Source organism: Trachemys scripta, chromosome 6, assembly GCF_013100865.1.
Source record: "Trachemys scripta elegans isolate TJP31775 chromosome 6, CAS_Tse_1.0, whole genome shotgun sequence".
NCBI classification, from domain to species: Eukaryota; Metazoa; Chordata; order Testudines; family Emydidae; genus Trachemys; species Trachemys scripta.
This window is the reverse complement of record NC_048303.1, coordinates 49146499-49167362: the sequence shown is the minus strand read 5'-3', so window position 1 is coordinate 49167362 and position 20864 is coordinate 49146499. Positions and strand designations below refer to the sequence as shown.

At 40.1% G+C, this 20864-nt stretch overlaps 1 protein-coding gene across 2 annotated transcripts in view; it reads right to left on the bottom strand.

Annotated features, from left to right (window-relative positions):
* The window catches only part of XRCC4 (X-ray repair cross complementing 4), a 283894-nt gene that overhangs the window by 76850 nt on the left and 186180 nt on the right, over positions 1–20864 (bottom strand). For both annotated transcript variants that reach the window (XM_034773169.1, XM_034773170.1), the window contains exon 7: positions 2316–2460. In XM_034773169.1, the coding sequence (XP_034629060.1) occupies positions 2316–2460 (145 nt within the window). The remainder of the gene's footprint in view (positions 1–2315; positions 2461–20864) is intronic.

Below are 20864 nucleotides of genomic sequence, written 5' to 3'. Positions count from 1 at the left end.
ATATAAAAAAATGCTGCAACCTCTACTGCAAAACAGTTGCACTATATATAAGCAGGTACTATGTGTCCTACATTGCTGAGCTACATTCAGCTGGGATTGTAAAAGATAATAAAGGATTGACAGGCAGATGTTGGTAAGAAATGAATTGGAACATCACTCGTCATGCGACAGCCAAGAAAACTACTCACACAGGCTCGTGGAAATCAAAGACCAGATGTCTATCCTAACTTGCTCTACAAACACAGTACGCACAGTATGTAACATACAAAATCTTTCCCTGTCTGATATTTGTATTTATTAACTAAAGAATTAAGAATAAATAATAATCATCATCATCTCAAACCTGGTCCCCAGGCTTGGCTTTTCTAGATTTCCTCCCTTCAGGACTGCTCAGACCAAACCCTAGATACTCTCTTCCCCAGAACACTACTCTTCCCCCATTCTTTATATCCAATCACCTGTCTCAGGGAGTTGCTAGAACCACTTCAACTTTTCCCAGTAGGATCAACACTTACCAACAGAGAGGGGTTTTTCAGGCAAATACAGCCAGCCTGTTACAATGTCACACTGACTGTGGTTACCACAACTACATACAACTGGCCACCAAAATGATCAACTTATGTGCTCAGAACTTCAAATGAACAGAACAGCAGAATTTGGCTTTGATGAATATGGCTGTTGAAAATAATATTTTTTCCCTAATAAAATAGGATTCTAAATTTAAACAAGCTTGCTGGCATCAAGCCATAGTTCTCTACATCAAGATAGGATATTTGCTGGGTGATTTAAAATAGCAAATCCTCTTTAATAACAGGAAATGTCTTTGTAATGTATTTGTTTTCATATCTGTTTAGACCGTTTATTATTTATTAAATATCACACATGAAAGGAGAAAATTAATATTTTCAAAACTAATTTACCACAGATCTCAAAAGAAGACCAGTTTTTGAAGCAAACTCCTCCAATTATTTTCAAAAGCCCTGAGGTAAGTACCATATATAATTTCACCCTCAAGGATCATGTGAAAATATTTCCACAAGTCTGTATCAATATTTAAGGAAACACAAAAACTTTGCTAACTGTTTATATTGCAAAATTAGAAATATTATCTTAAAGCCTGAATTATTTTTGCAGTGATCGTCACTTTGTCAAAGAAAGATCAACATGAGTTGCAAACCATGCTTGGCCTATTAAAAATTCTATTCATTTTAATTTTCCTTTGTTTCAGAATCACCACTAGTTACCTCAATTTCTTCCTACCAGGACAGAAGAGTTCTGAGCCCTGCTGTTATGTTTATTTGTCATATGATGTTACCATCAAGGAGAGAGAGCTGAAAGTGAGAAGAAGCCCCCGTGATGACTCCTGCAGAAATCTGCCATTTGCGTGGGTAAAAAAAGCTGTTAAGGGATGCCCACATGCCTCCCAAAGACATTTTCCAGCTAGAAGTCTAGGAACAAGAGATGGGAAATAGAGAGAAATCAGGAAGTGAAGACACATGAAAATAAACAATGGTTTAAAAAAAAAAAAGTTTGAAAAATTTGGATCATTTGAAAAAAAAAGTTTTAGTTACTGCTGGTTCTTATCTGATCCAGTGCATTCATCCCTCTTAAACAAGGGATACTATAAATACAGTACTAATGCTACTGTTTCCTGTGCTGCCAGTTAGTCCGTGTCTCGCACCTTAATTTAATCCTTATTACTAACACACTCTTTTTTGCTTTCATAGAAATATGGTAATTCATAGATAAAATTTTAGACTTATTTTGTTTGCTTGACCAAGTGAATGTCTTTCTTTCAATGGCTTCCTGCAAGTTTGACTCTGAAGAGTCAAACTAAATAAATCCTTGGGCCTGATTCTTCACTACCTTGGTCCTTGTGTAGTCATTTACCCCTGAGTAAAATGGGTATAAAAGTTTACCAAATCAGAATGGCAGCAGTTTTACACGCATTTTGCACACGTGTAAATGACTGCACAAAGTGCAAGATGATAGAAATTAGGCATTTGCGAACTTACAGTGCTTGCAATGAATCCAATTAAAAAAGGGAACCTCTGTCACTCAGAGAGAGACAGACAGACAGACAGACACAATGTTATATCATTACACCTCTACCCCGATATAACGCTGTCCTCGGGAGCCAAAAAATCTTACCGCGTTATAGGTGAAACCGCGTAATATCGAACTTGCTTTGATCCGCCGGAGTGCGCAGCCCCCTGGAGCGCTTCTTTACTGCGTTATATCCGAATTCATGTTATATCGGGTCGTGTTATATTGGGGTAGAGGTGTACTTGAATTAACTTTCAAAACTCCCTTACTTTTCCTTTGCCGGTAGCTGGGTCTCATATGTAGCCACCTTAGGTTCCACTCCAGCAGGTTTTTGTATCCTTTGTCTCCGTTTTCTACTTGGTGCAATATCAATGACATCGGGGCTGTTGAGAAGGGAATCTCTCCTTGATAGAGCTGCCAAAGCAAAAGCAAAAAGGTTGACAAGATGCCCAAAAAGACAATGTTATAAAATAATTTCCCAGTTCTATATCTTTTCTGTGAATACCTCTATGCTGGTAGCATGTGCTTAGATGCCATGTTAATGGGAGCCATATAATAACCTAGATTGACATCTGTATATCTGTCTGAGTTACCTACAAAGACGTTAGCAAAGGACTGGGAGTCAAGATTTGCGCATTCTAATCCTGACTCTGCCACTTACTTGCTGTGTGGCTTTAGGCAAGATATTTAACTTCTCTGTGTTTCAGCATCCCCATCTATAAAATGGGATAATACACATCTATCTCACAAGGAGGTTCTAAAGATTAATTAGCTACTAGGCTCAACCTTTGAAAGTAGCTCCTTTGCTGACCATGGTCAAGAAGGAACTGACTGGAACTTTCATAGAGCAGCATTTCTGCTGAACAATGATGTGCAATGGCTGATATTGAGCCTGGATTACATGCCATCCTGCTACCTCTGCCTTCAAGGGTCAAAAACTGTAAGAATTAAGGGAATTCTGCTAATACTGCAGTAAGGCGCTAAGACCCAGACTGAGAATCATGCATAATAGTGTCCTTAGAGAAATAGATCTTACAACCTTAACAGCAGAAATAGACACATGTGGCCAATTCTTGGCCCATGCATCATTGTGGAGATGCAGCATAAACCAGGGCATCAGACTAGGCCCAGAATTTATATTAGAAAACCCCTTAAATTCCTAAAGGATTCATAGAGTTTAAGGCCAGAAGAACCATTACGTTGTGTAATCTGATCATCTAACACAGCCTATAGAATGTCACCCAGTTATTGAGGCCAATACATTGGGTTTGACTCAAGCTAAAGCTAAAGACAGGCCCACCGACATCAATTCCGTGCCCTAAGACCAGGGCAATCTCTAGGGAGGTGCAGGGCCCGGGGCGGAAGTGACCAATTCATCACTTCCGGGACCATCCCGTCACTTCCAGGAGCACAGTCTAATAATACAGCATTCCAATATTTTTTGTCTCTGCCTTTTCTGAGCTCTTTCCCATTTTTAACATCCTTTTAAAATGTGGGCACCAGAACCAGATGCAGTATTCAATTATCAGTCTCACCAATGCTCTATACAGAATAAAATCATTGCCCTATTCCTGTTCACTTCTCCTATTTAGATCTCTGAGGGCTGAATTAGCCCTGGCCACAGCATCACACAGAGCTCATTTCAACAACATTTTTTATTACATTTTTTTGGAACAATTAAAAAAAATTTTTACTTTGTTTTGACTTTACTTAATTGTTGTTCATTCATTTTAGGTCAAATACAAAAGACGATTCCTCCCTCAGCTCCATCAGCTATCTGATTATTTAAAGTACATATGCAAAGACTCACCTCTATGGGTGGTATTATATTATTATTATATTATCACCTTATGGGTTGTGGTATATTCTATTATTATTATTATCCAATGTGCCTACATTTTTCTGCAAGCCTTCAACAGGTTGCAGCACACTTTTATTTAACATGTATATTTTTAATTGTAAAAGCTTTAATCATCTTTAATTTTTAAGATAACACTATCCAGAATAGCATGGTTTTCAAGTGAAATGCAACAAATAACAAGGTGGTGACTGAGAGCAGTGATGCTAAGGTAACTTTCCCTGGCTGTTATCCCCCCTGATCATCTTCAGAAGAATTCATTTCTGTGTGGATGAAAGATGTGATTGAGAATGAACACTGGAGATTTTTACATGAAATTACACAATTTTTCTCACTTCTTCTTGGTGTGATCCTTTCTTCAAAAAAACAACACACAAACGAAGGAAACCAGAGTATGGTTTTTACTCCCTTTACTAATCTTGCAACTGACATGTTGCACAATTTTTTTCATTACTGCTCTCAAAACTATGATCCTGATTTAAGCACATATTTACCTTCAAGTACGAGTAGTCTTATTGAAGCCAAAGAGACTACTCACATGCTTAAAATTAAACACGTGATGAAGTGTTTTGTTGAATCAGGAACTAAAAGCTGAAAACAATGTGTATTTTATTTAATTAAAAGAGACTCACAGGCCTTGCCTAGTTATGAAGCTAATGTGCTAACACATTTTCAAAGTCTAGTATAGACAAGGCACGCTGTCTTTAACACGGGCTAAACTGTTTGAGCTAAAACCAATGCTGCGCCACTCCTCATGCTTTAACTTGAGTAATTTAGCACACATATTAAAGGCGATGTGCCTCCTTTATATTAGATTTTGAAAACCTGTTAGCTAGCATAACAACCTCACATCTTAAATCTTAGTCATGACAAGGCCCTAGAAATTAAACCTAATAGTAAAATGGCAATAAAGCAACAGTAGCATTATTACTATTTACTGATAGTGTGTTCAGAACAGTACATCCAACACCCATATTAATCCCATCTAGTCCCTCCCAACCTGAGCTGTTAAAATTATCTCCTTTGCTTACCAATGTGTATAAATAACAATAAAAAAGCATACCAGCAAGACTTGCACATATAGCAACAAACTGGAATCAGGGTAAGCTTATTACTTTAACCCTTATATTCTCTACTGCTGCTATTCCTCTCCCACATTATTTACTCTCTTTTATTCATATCCAATATTACATTGGGTTAGGGGCCATAGCTTTGTATATGCGTTCTGTAATTAATTATGGACACTTTTGATGTTGTATAAAGAGTGCACCTCTGTGTTTCCATCTGTGTAACATATAATAGTGAACAGTAAACATGGGCTCATGCTAAACATTTACAGGCAAATCCTGCTTAACCTTACACAGAAGTCTTGCTGAAGTTTATGTGAGTAAGGTGAACATAAAATGCACCCATTGCTAGCAGCATATTACATCTGCATTTAATTTCAGATTGACAGTAGACCATAGTACTTGTAGTTGAATGCAATTGGCACAGACGTTTAAAATGATCTCATTAAAAGAAAATTTGGTTTGAATGACATGTTGAAGCCAAGAAGAGGAAATATTCACCTAATCAATTAATCTGAACATCACGCAATGAACAGAAATTCCTCTTCTGAGAAGATTCAATTTCATGACACGAGGAAAAATGTTTCCAATTCAGATGGCACAGAAAATTATGTTATCATAAGCAAAAATAGGCTGGCTTATATCTGATATTACACTGAAGTATGTTTTTAAGCCAAAAATGAACACCTTCAGGTTAGAAACATTAACTGAAAAGCGGTAGTATGTTTTGAAGCTCAAAGAATCAACTACCACACCAAAGTCTTCATAATGCATACTACAGCTGCTCAGAAATGAATTACATTCAGGCGTATAAAATTGTAATTTTTGGCTAAGGGCCAAGCAAAGCACAAGCAGATACATATCTGTTTAGTCCTTGAGAAAAGTGTATATGGCACAATTGGACTTGGTCTTGAATCTAAAACTAGCTTTCTGGTGATTTCTCCAACTCAACGTTTCCCTCGAGTATTCAGCACATTGTAATTAATGGGTTCTTTGAGTTCTCTCTGAATGTTACTTCTCAGTCTTCAAAATTTTTTATTACAAATATGGATGAGCATTGCTAGCATTTTGCTAACAGGCACAATTTAGAGCACAGAAAGGATTAATATTTATGAAGAAAATTGAAAAACAGCTTGTGTAAGCTTCCAAAAAAAAAAAAAAGAAGTGTTCCCGATGTACTAGATGCAGCTGACATGTCAATTGCTGCAAGTGACACAACTGATTAGAGATCAGGAACATAAAGCCTAGTTCAAGCGATAAGGTAATTTATGTGTAAATAAGATTAAAGCTCTTATCAAATATAAACCCTTGCCCTGCTAATTGTATCCCTTTGTAAGAGAGCTATCACTGTCGTGTTTTTGTATACAAGCATGGCAGTCCACAGTCAAAAAAAGGACACTGTAAAACAGAACTTAAGGTGAAATCCTACAGAACCCTCCCTGGCGTGGAAGAGCCCAAATGCAAGGAAACCACTGCAGTTCTGTTGTGTGCATGGGCTGGGAAGCAGAAAGGCTACACAGTAGGGATTTGACAAGCCTCTCTGTGACATGGATCCAAATTCCACAGTGCAGTGGGGCATGGTGGGTGGGCCAGGAAAAGGCTAAGGCCTAGTCAATAGTTCTATGAACTACATGGATGCAATGGTCCCAAAATCCAAGATGGGATGGGTGTTAGCTGAGCTGACCAGAGGACTCTATAAAAAGTCAGTCAGCTGGAATGGATGCATCTGATACTGCAATGAAGTACAAGATGGTCTGTAACCTCAGGATGGAAAAAAGTTGAAAACCTGTAGCATGTTTAAATTAATAAACATATATTTATTATGCCACATAGGAACCACAGCTAGGCTGCACAGATGTCCCAACTTTCAGACAAGGGAAGGATTCTATTTCCTTAACAGCTATGCTAGTTCCCTGTGCAAAGTCTGTTTGGGGGGGGCTGTAAGTGGTGTGCATGAACTTCTCCCCTACTTACAAGTATATTCAAGCCTCTTAATTTGTTCCTGTGGCAGTGTGATAAATAGCCATGGTGCTATATACTGCCTTGCACTATTTATCTCTGTAGTGTTTCTGAAAACAGTCTGCATGAAAGGCAGTATACAAAATAAAGAAGTAATGTATTGTAATCTAGGTGTTGGTATGTAAGTGACAGTATCAAGTGCTCTCATTTTCTTTCACAATTCCTCAGTCCTGTACTGCTACAAGTAGGTTTTGAAACTGGATCAGTATTTATTTAAATGAAGTGAACAGCCATGGATACTTATATGCATCAGTGGTTATCGGTATGCCCATATCTTTAATGCAGAAGGCCTGAAGTTTGTGTGTGTTTGTGGAGAGCAATGTAAATTAGAAAACTGTAATAGAATTGCAAAAGGGAAAGATGGCTGTTTTCCCTTCTTTCAAGTAAACTTAGCCTGACAATGATGATAAAATACGAAGTGAATGGCAGCATTCACACATGTTTCTGAAATCAGAATTGGGCCTTTATAAACGTTATTTACCAGGGTGGATTTGATTTAAATCATGATTTAAATCACTAGTCAGGAAGACTCGATTTAATCATGGATTTCTACATAAAAGTGCATTATTGTTGGTTGTTATAACCTTAATACGTATTCTTCACAACTCAGAGATAGATGTAGGTTTCATTTTTAGAAGGTACACACTATATATTTTTAAGTGATTTATTTTGAAAACTTTTCAGATTAGTTTTACAGCTGTATCAGAAAATGAATGATTGTTTGGTTATTTCATTTACCAAAGGTAATTGAAGCAGATATTTATGAAGTCATTGGGAGGTGAACTATCTCCAATTCAACAGGTTAATCATTAATATTTGGAGGATTTTCTTGCCATTCTGTATTAGGAGGAGAAAATCACCAGACTGACATTTAAATTGTTTTATTTAACTAAAACAACAATGTTACATATTCTGGATTTTTTTTCTTCAATAGCAAACATATATTTTAACAAAACAAGAATATGATTTTTTGAATTTAGTTAAACATTCAAGTTTTTTAAAATCAGGTTGTTTTTGTTAAAATTGTTTTAATAAAAAAGTGAAATGAAATATTTAAAAAAAATTAAATCGACTGTGTCAGCCAGGTCAACAAGAAAAACTTAAAATATTGGCTTCCGCAGCTAACTGAGTCATCTTCACCTTCATTTTCCTGTTTGTTCATAATCTTGAAAAGAAAAACAAGCTTTCCTGTTTTTCCAGGTCCCAAACGATCTCTCAATTTGGAATGAGTTAGTCCAAAGGAAGAAAATATTCTTTCTACACTGGCTGAAGAAGCTATTGCTGTCACTTCAACAGCCTCTGAATCCAAGTGATTAAGTGACTTCCACCAGTTCACCGGTGTGACTTTCTTTAAAACATCATCAGCAAACATATTTCTTGAATGGTTCTTATACCCAAACTGGGTCTCTTTTATGGCCTGCTGCCATGATAGGTTTTCCCTTCTAGTGAGAGAATGGTATGGTAGATCTCAGATCAAAGAAGGCTACACTCAGGCTAGGTCTACACTACCCGCCTGTATCGGCGGGTAGAAATCGGCGGGTAGAAATCGAGCTCTCGGGGATTGATTTATCGTGTCCCGTCGGGACGTGACAATCGATCCCCGAATAGATGCTCTTACTCCACCAGCGGAGGTGGGAGTAAGCGCCGTCGACGGGAAGCTGCAGAGGTTGATTTTGCTGCCGTCCTTACAGCGGGGTAAGTCGGCTGCGATACGTCGAATTCAGCTACGCTATTCGCGTAGCTGAATTTGTGTATCTTAAATCAACCCCCCCCCCCGTAGTGTAGATGTAGCCTCAGAAAGACCTCAAGACTTCTGGAATATGCTGCTCAAACAGTTTCACTTTTGTTTCTACTGCCTGTCCCTCCCTTCTCACATTTATCTCCAGACTTCTTCTCCTTGTCCAGATCTATTCCGCCCCCAACAATCTTCTATTCACTGAACTTTTTGAAACTTTGCACTTTTAGAGAGACATAAGGGACTGACTGTGTGCACAAATTTGCAGAGGGACAACAGAGTTGGGATCTGTTGTTTCTCATCTCTATATAATATTTATTTATTTAAAAACATGTTTGCTGTTAACAAACATTAGGGTTACCATCTTTTAGTTTTTAAAAAGGAGGACACTCCATGGGGCCCCGGCCCCCCCAACCCCGCCCCTTCCCCGCCCTCAGCCCCGCCCCAACTCTGCCCCCTCCCCTGAACGCTCCGCCCCCGGCTCCTCCCCCTCCCCTGCTTCCTGCAAATCAAATGTTCGCGGGAAGCCTGAAACAGGGAGGCAGCAGGTAGGCTGGGGCGGGGTGCGGCGCGGCTCAGGCCAGCCCTCCTGGCCGAGCGGCTCTCTTCGGCGGCCGGCTGGCCGGCCCAGGCCAAGAGGCTCTGGCCCCGGCATCTCCCGCCTGGCTTGGCTCGGGCCCTGGGGCACTGGCTCCCGGCCCGGCACCGCGCCCCCGGTTCCCGGCCCGGCACCGCGTGCCAGGCTCCTGGACCCCGGCCCGGCACCGGCCCTGGCACCGCACCCCCGGCTCCTGCCAAGCACCGCTGGCCCCGGCCCGGCCCCACACCGCCAACCCCAGCCCCAGAGGCCCCGCCCGAGCACCACCGAGCCCTCCCTCCCGATTTTCCCGGACATGTCCGGCTTTTGGGGATTTCCCCCCGGACGGGGATTTGAGCCTCAAAAAGCCGGACATGTCCAGGAAAATCCGGACGTATGGTAACCCTACAAACATGTTATCTCTGGAGACACAAATCCACAGTTTGAGAACTGCAAAACTAAGCATCTCTGATGGTATCTTCTAGACTGAGCACTGAGTCCTATTGGGTAGATAGAAAGATTAACCTAAATAATCTATACAGAAGCCCCTGGACCCCCATAAGATTGGGTCCCTAATCCATGAACTATTGGAACTCATTTACAAAACTTTTCTTAAACATTACACAAATATATTATCTCATACTATAGAATTAGAATTTATAATCCCTATTCCAGGATGCGATATCTTTGAGCTATAATGTATCTTAATTAAAACTATCTTTAGTTTTCCTCAAAAAGTGTTTTATCAAAAAAATCCGATTTAAGTACAAATCCTATTTTTTTTAAAATCATTGATTTTTATCCACCCTGTTATTTACACACTGCTATAGCCTATGTGGAGTCATTAGCCCCTTTGAGAAGGCAGAATACCAACATCTTTCTTGCTATAAAAATATATGTACTAAAATGAATAAGGGGTAAATTTACCAGTAGTACAAAAATCGCTTTATATTATATAGATATATATGAAGGGACTGTTGACCCCTTACTAAAACTTCATGGTGTTTTGTTTTGTTGTTTTTTTGTTTTGTTTTGTTTTTTTGTATTAGCTCTCTCCCCAGCCCAGGAGAAAGGGGAAGGGCTTAAGAGGAATCAGGACTCTGGGACTGACAGGGCCTCTGGCCAATCAGAGAGTTGCAGACCAGGGAACTTTGGGAAGTAGCCAACACCCCAAAACTTGCTTACCCCATTACATTTTGGCAGCATGAACAGGATAGGACTGGATCCTCAATTAGTCTGCAGAGAAGCGTAAGTTTTGGCTAGTTGCTTGATATCAATGAGGAGTGGGGTGGCATATGAGCGAAGACCATATGTGAACAGTTAAAAAAGCTCCAGAAAAGCTGGAAGAGCAGGAGTCCAGGTACCAAGAGCAGGCCCGGTTCTTGCAACAGGCCTGAGAGGAGAAGAGAGATGCCCAGTCCCTGGCCAGAACTGTTATTGAGAAGCAGTTTATACAGACAACTGTATTGTATATACCTCAACACCTTCCAGTCCCCGTTTTCACCAGACATCCCAACAAACCAGGAGATGTCAAAGTGGAAGGGTGGGTGGCTGCCACCAAAGATGCCATGAGGATTTTGCAAGTCCCAGCAGAGGATCAGGTCAAGTTAGTCAAGCAATATATTGTGGGGCAACCACACAGTACTGTCAAATTATGTATCTCCACCAAGGAGAACAAAATCCAAAAAATATTTCTGGGGTTGACACAGGTTTATGTGGACATGAGGCTGAAGGAGTTTTATGAGCAAAAGCAAGGTCCTGGCAAGTCTCTTAGGGCATTCACCTATGACCTAAAAAAGAGAGGATGAGTGTGGCTGAGCGAAGAGAGCCAACCAGTGTTCCACAACCAGAGGTCCTACAAAGGAGCAGCTTCTATGATAGCCTCTTAAGAAAGGAGATGGAGCAGAAGAATAAAGAAAATCTGGACTTAACATACACATGACTGATGCAAGTCATTATCATAGACTTTAAGGTCAGAAGGGACCATCGTGATATCTAGCCTGACCTCCTGCACATTTCAGGCCATAGAATCTCACCCACCCACTCCTGTAATAGACCCCATAACCTCTGGCTGAGTTACCGAAGTCTTCAAATCATGGTTTAAAGAGTTCAAGTCACAAATAATTCACCATTTACATTAGTTTAAACCTGCAAGCGACCTGTGCCCTATGCTGCAGAGGAAGGTGAAACCCCCCCCAGGTCTCTGCCAAACTGACCCAGGGGAAAATCCCTTCCTGACCCCAAATATGGTGATCAGTTAGACCCTGAGCATGTGGGCAAGACCGATCAGACAGATACTACAGAGAACTCTTTCCAAAGTAACTCTAGTGTCCAGTCTCTGGCCATTGGAGATTTTTGATACTGGCAATCGCCAATGGGCCACAGGTCACTGTAGGCAGTCCCATCATACCATCCCCTCCATAAAGTTATCCAGATCAGCCTTGAAGCCAGTTAGGTTTTTTACCATCACTGATCCCCTTGAAAGGCTATTCCAGAACTTGACTCCTCTGATGATTAGAAACCTTTGTCTAATTTTGAGCTGTTAATGGCCAGCTTTATATCCACTTGTTCTTGTATCCACATTGGTGCTTAACTTAAATAATTCCTCTCTCTCCCTGGTATTTATTCCTCTGATGTATTTATAGAAAACAATCATATCTTCCCTCAACTGTTTTTTGGTAAGGCTAAATAAGCCAAGCTCGTCTCATAAGGTAGTTTTCCATTCCTCAGATCATCCTACTAGCTCTTCTCTGCACCTGTACCAGTTTTAATTCATTTTTCTTAAACATGGTAGACCAGAATTGCACACAGCGTTCCAGATGAGGTCTCACCCATGCCTCGTATAATGGTATTAACACTTCCCTATCCCTACTGAAAATACTTTGCCTGATGCATCCTAGGACTGCATTAGTCTTTTTTATAGCCACATCACATTGACAGTTCATAGTCATCCTGTGATCAATCACTACACCCAGGTCTTTCTCCTACTCTGTCACTTCCAACTGATAAGCCCCCAGCTTATAGCAAAAATTCTTCTTGTTAGTCCCTAAATGCATGACCTTGCACTTTGCACTATTACATTTTATCCCATTTCTATTGTCAAATGGGTGAAAGGGGAAGCAGGTGTACCTAGCCCCAGCAGCTAACATGGTGCTAGAACCCTGGTTCTCTCCACCAAATCCAAAAGTGGCCAGAAAGGTCTGAGTCTGGAGAGTTTGAATGAGGCTGTTCAGCTCCTTGCCACACAACAGAAGCAATTAGTCCAACTCATAACAGCACAGAGCAGGAGGACAGTGAAGCCAAAGGAGAGAGTTCCCATGTCAAAGTGATAGAGTGATACATGGATGAACAGGGAAGGTACATCTGTTATTTCTGTGAGGAGCCAGGAGCCCTGGAGTGTCCAGGCAAAGGTCCTCAAGGGGGGGCTCCCTCCAACACTCCTCTGTCTAAAATAACCCACCCATGGGAGTTAAAGATGGCTGCTGTAGGGCAAGAAACTTCATTGGAGAATGACCCTGACAAAGAGTTTAAGGATATGGTGTTTGGCAACTGTCTGGTCATGGAACTAGAAGATAAAGGTGGAGTTCCTGCCCTTTATTAATTGGGTACTGGTTCCATCATGAGCCAGGCTCATTTCAACCAACACTTTTGGGATTGTATGCACTAGATCAAGGATATGGGTTTCGCAAGGTTGACAGCAGCTAATGGACTAGGAATCCTGGTGCTTGGATGGCTTGATGTGACAATCAGACTGTTGAAACAGGCTTTGACAAACAAAAGTGAATTAGTCATCAAGGACGCAATTGTGAAAAGCACAGGCAAATATAAGGGGACTGTTGGCCCCTTACTAAAACTTTATGAGTTTTTTTTTCGGTTGGCCCTCTCCCCATACCAAGAGAAAGGGGAAGAACCAAAGAGGAATCAGGATCCTGGGATTGCCAGAGCCTGTGGCCAATCAGTGAGCTCCCGACTAGGGCCTTTGGGAAGCAGTAGCCACCACCCCATCAATAAGTCTGATTGATCGAGCAGCCAGGCCAAATAGGAAGCCCTGGCTCAGGTCCTGGCCTACGTGTGTGCTGGGGTAAGGAGAGACAGAGAAGCACCGAGATGGGGTGAGGTGATTTGAAAGCTCACTCGCCATAGTCTCCAGTGTTCAGACTCAGTCCTGGGGTCTCATGAGTAGTTGCAATACCCTTCAAGAGGGATGGTAATTGGGTTGCAGCTTTAAACCCAATCCCAGAGTGTTCTGGGGACCCAGTAGGCAAGACCCTGCTGGTGTAGCCTCAGTAGGTAGATCAGGGGAAGGAAGTCTTCTGGAGATACTAGTGTCTCACTCCTGCCCACAGACAGGGAACCACACCTCCTAGCCTGTTCCTCTGGGTAACACCAGGGGCAGTGACAGATGGGTTGCTTCTCATCTCACCAAGAAAACTTAGAATAAGATCCCATTTTACAATACCCCCTGTTCCTAACCCCGTTACACACACACACACACACACACACACACACACACCATTTATAAAATACATGTTTATACATACATTGAAAGACAATAAAAATGGAATGCCACAATGTAATCTGTACCATAGTTACACTTTAAAATGTTTATTCTCTCTTACTGACTTTTGAATTATATTTGTTTAATTTACAAAGAAAAAAATAGAATTTTTTTAAAACTTCCAGCCCTTTAACTCAGCTTTACATTTGAATATCAGATGTAATTCTTTGCACATCATCATCTATAATAAAAATTCTACAATTGGAACTTAGTTAACAACTCTGTTGATGTTGCATGAGCCATAGCAGAACCCAGCTCCCTCTCTCTCCCATGCCGCATTGGCTCAGTGGTGTTAACAGGAGTAATAAGTAATAAAGACTTAGCTTAGCCCACAAAAGTAAGCAAATATTACTTGGAATACACACCATGAGCAGAGATTTTGAGTAAGAATGTTCCAAATTTAAATACTCTATTTTCCTACAATAACCACACTTCAAATGTTTAAGATGAGAACTCTCAATACCTGTATCTGTAGAAGTTGCTGTGCAAGCAAAAACGAGTAACTTTTTGTGAGATCTGACCAGCAGAGAAAAATGATCATGGAGACATAACTCTTTATTTCCCTTAGTGCTTGTTAAAACGTGAAGCCTTAAGGAGTAACCAAAGACAATCACTTTGATGATTTCAGTTAATGCATTCATCTCCAAAACATCTGGTAAAGCTGCCACATGTGCTTATTTTATATTTAAACAAACTGCCCCTTGTAGAAAATGTTTTAGAATATATATTTTAACAAGTATTTACAAATGATCTAAGGCCAAATTTTGTTTTGATTTAAAGACCACTGACTTATGTGAGAAGGGGCGTTGTGTAAATGAGCACAGCATATGGTCCCTACTGCTTATTGTTGATAAAAACAGTACTGTTGTGGATTAGAAAAGGTGTGTTGATTGTGTGTGTATATGTATATTTACTAATATACATATATCATCATCAAACATACATAGTCTACAGAGGACCATTGCACCAGCCAGAGTGACTATGGTTGATGGCATCATACCAGGCATCGTAAAGTGAAGTTCCCAGATCTGGCTTAATTCTGTGAATTCACAAATCTCTGGGATGGCCATGGGGGTGATGTCAGGAAGGAAGACGGCATTCTCCTCTTCTCACATTGATGGACAATTTAAGAGCACAGTGTGCTGGGGTGTTTTTTGTCCATCCTGGTAACATGGCTGAACAGCATGAAATACCACTTTTGAATGTAGTGAGTGACTGGCGGAAGGCCAGATATGTGCAAGACTCTGGCATTTCGCACAAAGTTAAACCTCTTTATGCTCAGGATTTGGTACTGGGCATATGGAATGCCTTGATAAGATAGTCCAGGTTTCTGACCTATATGGAAATACGGGCAGTACACAGATTTGACAGGATTGTTTCAGCACAGAGACAATCAAGACTCATACTTCAGGATGGTGGAGGTGAGACCTATTAGTCATTGGACAGCTGGTTTGCTAAAACTGAACTCTGTTTTCAGCCTAGGCAGATGAACTTGTCAACATTATCCACCTGCCTGCACCTGGAGTCTGGTGGCCCAGCTCCAAGATTCTGGACCATTGAGACATTCAACCCCATAGTGTGGGTAGTACCTTGGAAAACCTTGAGTGGCAAGGCTGAAACTCTCTGGCTTCTCCACAAGCAAGGCAGCAGCATCAGTATAGTCTTGCTCAGTAAACGTCTTGACCATCCTTGCTTCCGATGTGTGAGCGGAAAGTCATAACATCCAATCACTAGCTTGATAGAATGGTCAGATATTTCCCTTGTAAAAATACCATAATCTAACAATAATTAATGCATTCCTGTTGCACACCTGAGATTCTGCAGAAATGTGGCGAAAGCCATGAATCAATATGCACACTCATGATACTAGTGTGAGGATCATGCACCACATTTAGCTGTACATCTGGTACACCAGCTCCCTTCAGTCAGACCCAAAGTGCTGACCTGTCAACTGAATCAAAAGTTGCTTTGATGTCCATATATGCTATGTGAAGTGGGCAGATAAATTCTCAGTGCAGCTCAGCCAGAAGCCAGAGGGTAATGACAGGGCCCATTGTTGACCATTCAGCAGTGAAACCTGATTGCTGTGGATGACGATGTCCATTAAGGACTGGCTGCATCCTGCAAAGCAGAATGTGAGTGATGTCATTTCCAGGGACCAATAGCAGTAAGATCAGCCTATAGTAGTCAGACTTGGTATGAGATCATGTACCCTTGTACAGGGATGCTATGATGCCATATTTCCAGTCAGCTCGTACTCTACCATATGCCCCCACTAATTGATGTGGGCCTGTACTAACTAATTCCAAGGCACCTTTGAGCAGCTTGGGGGGAATACCATCAGGTCCACCAGCACACCCATTTCACAATGTCTGGATGGCCTTTAATACTTCCTCAAGTCACAGAGGATCAGTGTTCATCCCTGGGTCTACAGCTGTACAGTTTGCTAGGTCACATGGCTCTAGACAGTCATCAACAGGTGTGTCGTTCAGCACACTTTCATAATGTATTTTTCATATATATAGAGAGGAAATCAGATATTTCTCTTGTAAAAATACCACAGTCTAACAATAATTAAATTCAGGGGATTAGTCCTGCTATTTACTAAAACTTTAGTTCCATTCTAGTCTTGTCAAACACCCTAATCAATAAAAACATTGGGAAGGAAAACATATATGATTATGATAGTTATTTACATAAGACAAATGGTCAATATGCAAAACAATCAAAAAGATATGATAATTCTAAAGCTAATTGACAAGAACAGTTAATTCTGTGGAACAATTAAACTCATTAAGAGGATAACCAAATTAAATTTGGTTATCCCATGCCTGTTTTTTGTTCCCGATGAGGAGCTGTAAGACAGAACAAATTCTTGTCTATCTACAAAAGGCAGGTGCTCTCTTTCTGCTGGGATATTTCTATGGGAAAACACTGGGCAGAAAGAGAGATTTGTATAGGACACAAGCACTTTACTGTCAAGAAAAGGTCAGCTTGGCTCTCTGAATCACCCATTTTAGGGGTACCACAAAGTTTAAGAGAGAGTGCTACAAAACCTATTCAGATTTAATATCTATTCTAAGCTCCTGAAGCTCATTTGCTCCTTCCTTCTTTTGGATGATCCAAAGTAATAAATAAAAGAATTTATGAATGGTATTATGGAGACTATTCAGACTATCATCAGATGTACACACTTCAATCTGATAAATTTCTCTCAGAGTCTGGCTGTTGACTGATCAGAAGCTTCCAACTGAATTTGTTATTGTTTAATCTAAACCAGTGGTTCTCAAACTGGGGGTCAGGACCCCTCAAGGGGTCGTACGGTTATTACATGGGGGGGGTGTCTTGAGCTGTCAACTTCCACCCCAAACCCCGCTTTGCCTCCAGCATTTATAATGGTGTTAAATATATTAAAAAGTGTTTTTAATTTATAACAGGGGTCGCATTCAGAGGCTTGCTATGTGAAAGGGGTCACCAGTACAAAAGTTTGAGAACCACTGATCTAAACAATGTCTCTTACTCTGTAAAGTTAGTTGGCTGCTCTTTCTTCAATGCTCCGCTGTCTTTCTACAATGAGAGACAGCTATTTAATTTAAAATAAGTCCCTTGGATAATGTTTATTATATTCAATTTGGAGAACTGTTGTTCAGGAAGTAAAATGAATGATGGCCTATCTTGGTTCTGTCATTAATGCACTATAGGCAGTGGTTAAAGTAGATTGAAAGGGACAGAGAACTCTCTTTGCCATCATCCAAGGAGTGGCAGCAAGGGGTGAGAGCTGCTCCCCAAGCCAGGGAGAAGAGAGGTGGCTCTCCCTGTGGTTTTTGCAGAGGAAAAGGAGATGAACTCCTCCTTACATTAATGCTCGATTATAGTATATAACTTAGGTAAATATATGACAGACATTGGTTTGTAGTTTCAGTCCAGTTCCTAATGGACCATTATAGTTGATAATAATTGGCACCTTGGTTGACAATCTCAGCATGGAGGCTATTAAAGGAATAGGTATGGAAATTCATATCTCTCTCACTGTTATAGGCAGTCCCTTTAATTTAGGACTAGGGGGTATTAGCAAGGCAAATTGGGAAAGTCCACCACTCTCCACACGATAGCTGTTCTGCAAATATAAGCACTTCACCCAGAAATGCCATCAGTCTAGCACTTTTCATGACCAATAAATCCATAAAATCATTCAATGGTCTGAAATAAAACAGATATTTATGGCTCATGAATATTCTCCAGTAAAAGTAGCAGAAAGAAGTCTCTATTTTAATTTTAGGAAAAGAGTAAGTATCACAGTTTCTTTCTCTTGCCACATTCTCTGACATATTTCATTCTTTGTATAAACACATATGTACAGTATTGTAATACCCTGGGGTCTAAAGGAGGTTTGAGACTGCTGTATTATAAATTCTGTGTCAGTTAATTATTAACATTTATTTTTATAAGTAATATCTCCATGGAAAGAGTTTACTAAGACACACATTAAAACAGCTGTAGCAAAAAGTTTAGATTCATCTGTACAAAACTGTATAAATTGTATCCAGTTTAGTAAGGAAGTTTATATTTACACAGTAGTGGACTCTGTTACCATGGTATCATTGGTAATGTGTGCTGAGACATAAGTACTAGCCTCTCAAGTTTGCATAGGCAATGCCTCGTCTTTTTCTGAGGTCTCCTTTTTTAAACAATTCTTTTTAGAGATGTAAAAATATTTGTATTATAATTAAAACAGCCCATCAAGCCATTGCCTTGAACTGGAGGGGAGGGAGATAACCTCAGGGTGAGACAGAAATTTAGTTAAAATGTATTAAAATATTTTTTCCTCAGCATTTATTTATATAGTGATCATTCAGGTGCTCAACTGCCTCCTTTGTGTTCTTCAAATTGTCTGGTACTCTTGCCAGATAAACTGTTTGGTACCCAAATGAATACTGTGGTTGGGTGAATGGGAAAGAAGTCTTTTCATACATCAGTGGGGCTTCAGAAAGAAAATAAACATGGCTTCAAAAATAGTAGCAAAAGGTCCCTGAATCTGGCTTATATATTCTATATAAACACAAACTGCCAAAGGAGCTCAGCACTTGAATCCTGGTACCCATGACTTAAAATCCATGTACGGTTACAATATCTTCCAGATACCCCTCTTTAAAAACAATGCACTGATGATGTGATATTTTCAGTGTCAACAATGCATGCTTCATTAGGTGAAATATTCTCTTTCAGTAATCCATAAGAATAATGGCTGTGTTTTTTTATTTCACTAATGCCATAATCCCAACAAAGTACACCTATTTTTAACATTTTCATAATTGTGATTTATAAATGTCTAAAAAGTAACCTTAAAAATCCTTGCGTCTGGCACATGAAGAAATGTCACAAAGACCCTAGAAGTGAATACCTGCTTTACAATACAACAATGGAAGCTTTATAGTGTGTTCAAAACCCTTCATGACATGGGTCACAGGTAGAGGCTCCATTATGAAGCCGGTGAAAGCTAAAAAACGGTAATTTTTGTTATTTGAAACCTATTAACCATTAAAGCTGCTTTCCCTGGTTTATTATTTATAGCTGCTTGACAGAACGGTTGGTAATATTGGTGGCTCAAACATTCTTGTTTTGTTTCTTGACTAGCCAAAAGCAGTTCAATGAACAGTCAGACTGTTCAGCAGCACCATACTCTGGGCTTTCAATGTTCTATTGAAAGTCAGATTTATTACCTGCAACCTTTTCCATCTCTGATTTTGAATAATGTCAATAATTCGCAATAATGCCAGGCTGGTGGATTTAGTTCACTTCATTGTGCTGTCATCCAGCACACCAGCACATCCAAGTTCAGCAGTGACTATGTATGATGAGGTCCTGATCTGAACGAGGCTTAGATGAGCTCATTGCTCTGAGTGTGATTATTTGCTGCATCATTCTCTGGAACCTATTGCTGTCTTGTTTGGATTCTCCATACCTACCAGGCTGGAGGTAAGAGGATTTATTAGTGGTTTCCTCAGGAGAAATTAAAGAGATTAATATGCATGACAAATAATCAAAAGAAAATTAGAGCTGTCCTAAAATGAGAAACAATCAATCATGGGAATAAAGGAAATGAAGCTTTAAAAAAAAAAAAGCTTTGGGAAATTTTCTAGGTGCAATCATTCAATTTCCTGTTGAGAAAACTTAGCTTAAGTTTCTACAGGTAATAGAAAAACAGGCAAATATTAGTGCTTAGAACTCATGCTTATTATTGTCACCTTCCCATTTTTACGCCTTGAACTCTTCTGGTAACGCTAGTTTATCTTTCCCAGCCCACCCTGGTGACCCTGCCCCTGACACTGTGAGTGTTGGATTTCCAAAGATCACCTCGAGGGTTATTCTAAATGTCAGGGGGTATTTCTCATTATGTCTAACTTCCAGCTGTGTGGAGTCTGACTTCTGAAAAACAGTCTTAAGAAGATCTTGCACACTGGTAATTGTATTAATTATTTACAGATTGAAGACCACTAATAGGTTAGTGTGTTGACCCTCTATGCAAGATGGTCATCACTACTGCTATTCAAGTTAAGATATGAAATCATGCTTTGAAACTGGACTTCTGGATTAATAATAAAGGAAAGCCTAATGGTTCCTAGGATAAATTATTATCCTAGAGTATTGTTAGCCTAGAGTTGGAGTATTATCTCTATCCCAGAAGAACGCATTTAGAAAACTGGAAGCCTAAGGTGGGTAACTACTCCTTTGTCAGCTTCTTCGCTCAAAATCATTATAACCCTTACAGAATACTAACAGAAACAAAAAGGATTTGTAAACAGTAAAGCTTTTTGATTCCTTTACTGGAATAAGTATTTGAACCCCCTTTTACTTTAGGTTTCAGAGTAACAGCCGTGTTAGTCTGTATCCGCAAAAAGAAGAACAGGAGTACTTGTGGCACCTTAGAGACTAACAAATTTATTAGAGCATAAGCTTTCGTGGACTACAGCCCACTTCTTCGGATGCATATAGGAAGAAGTGTA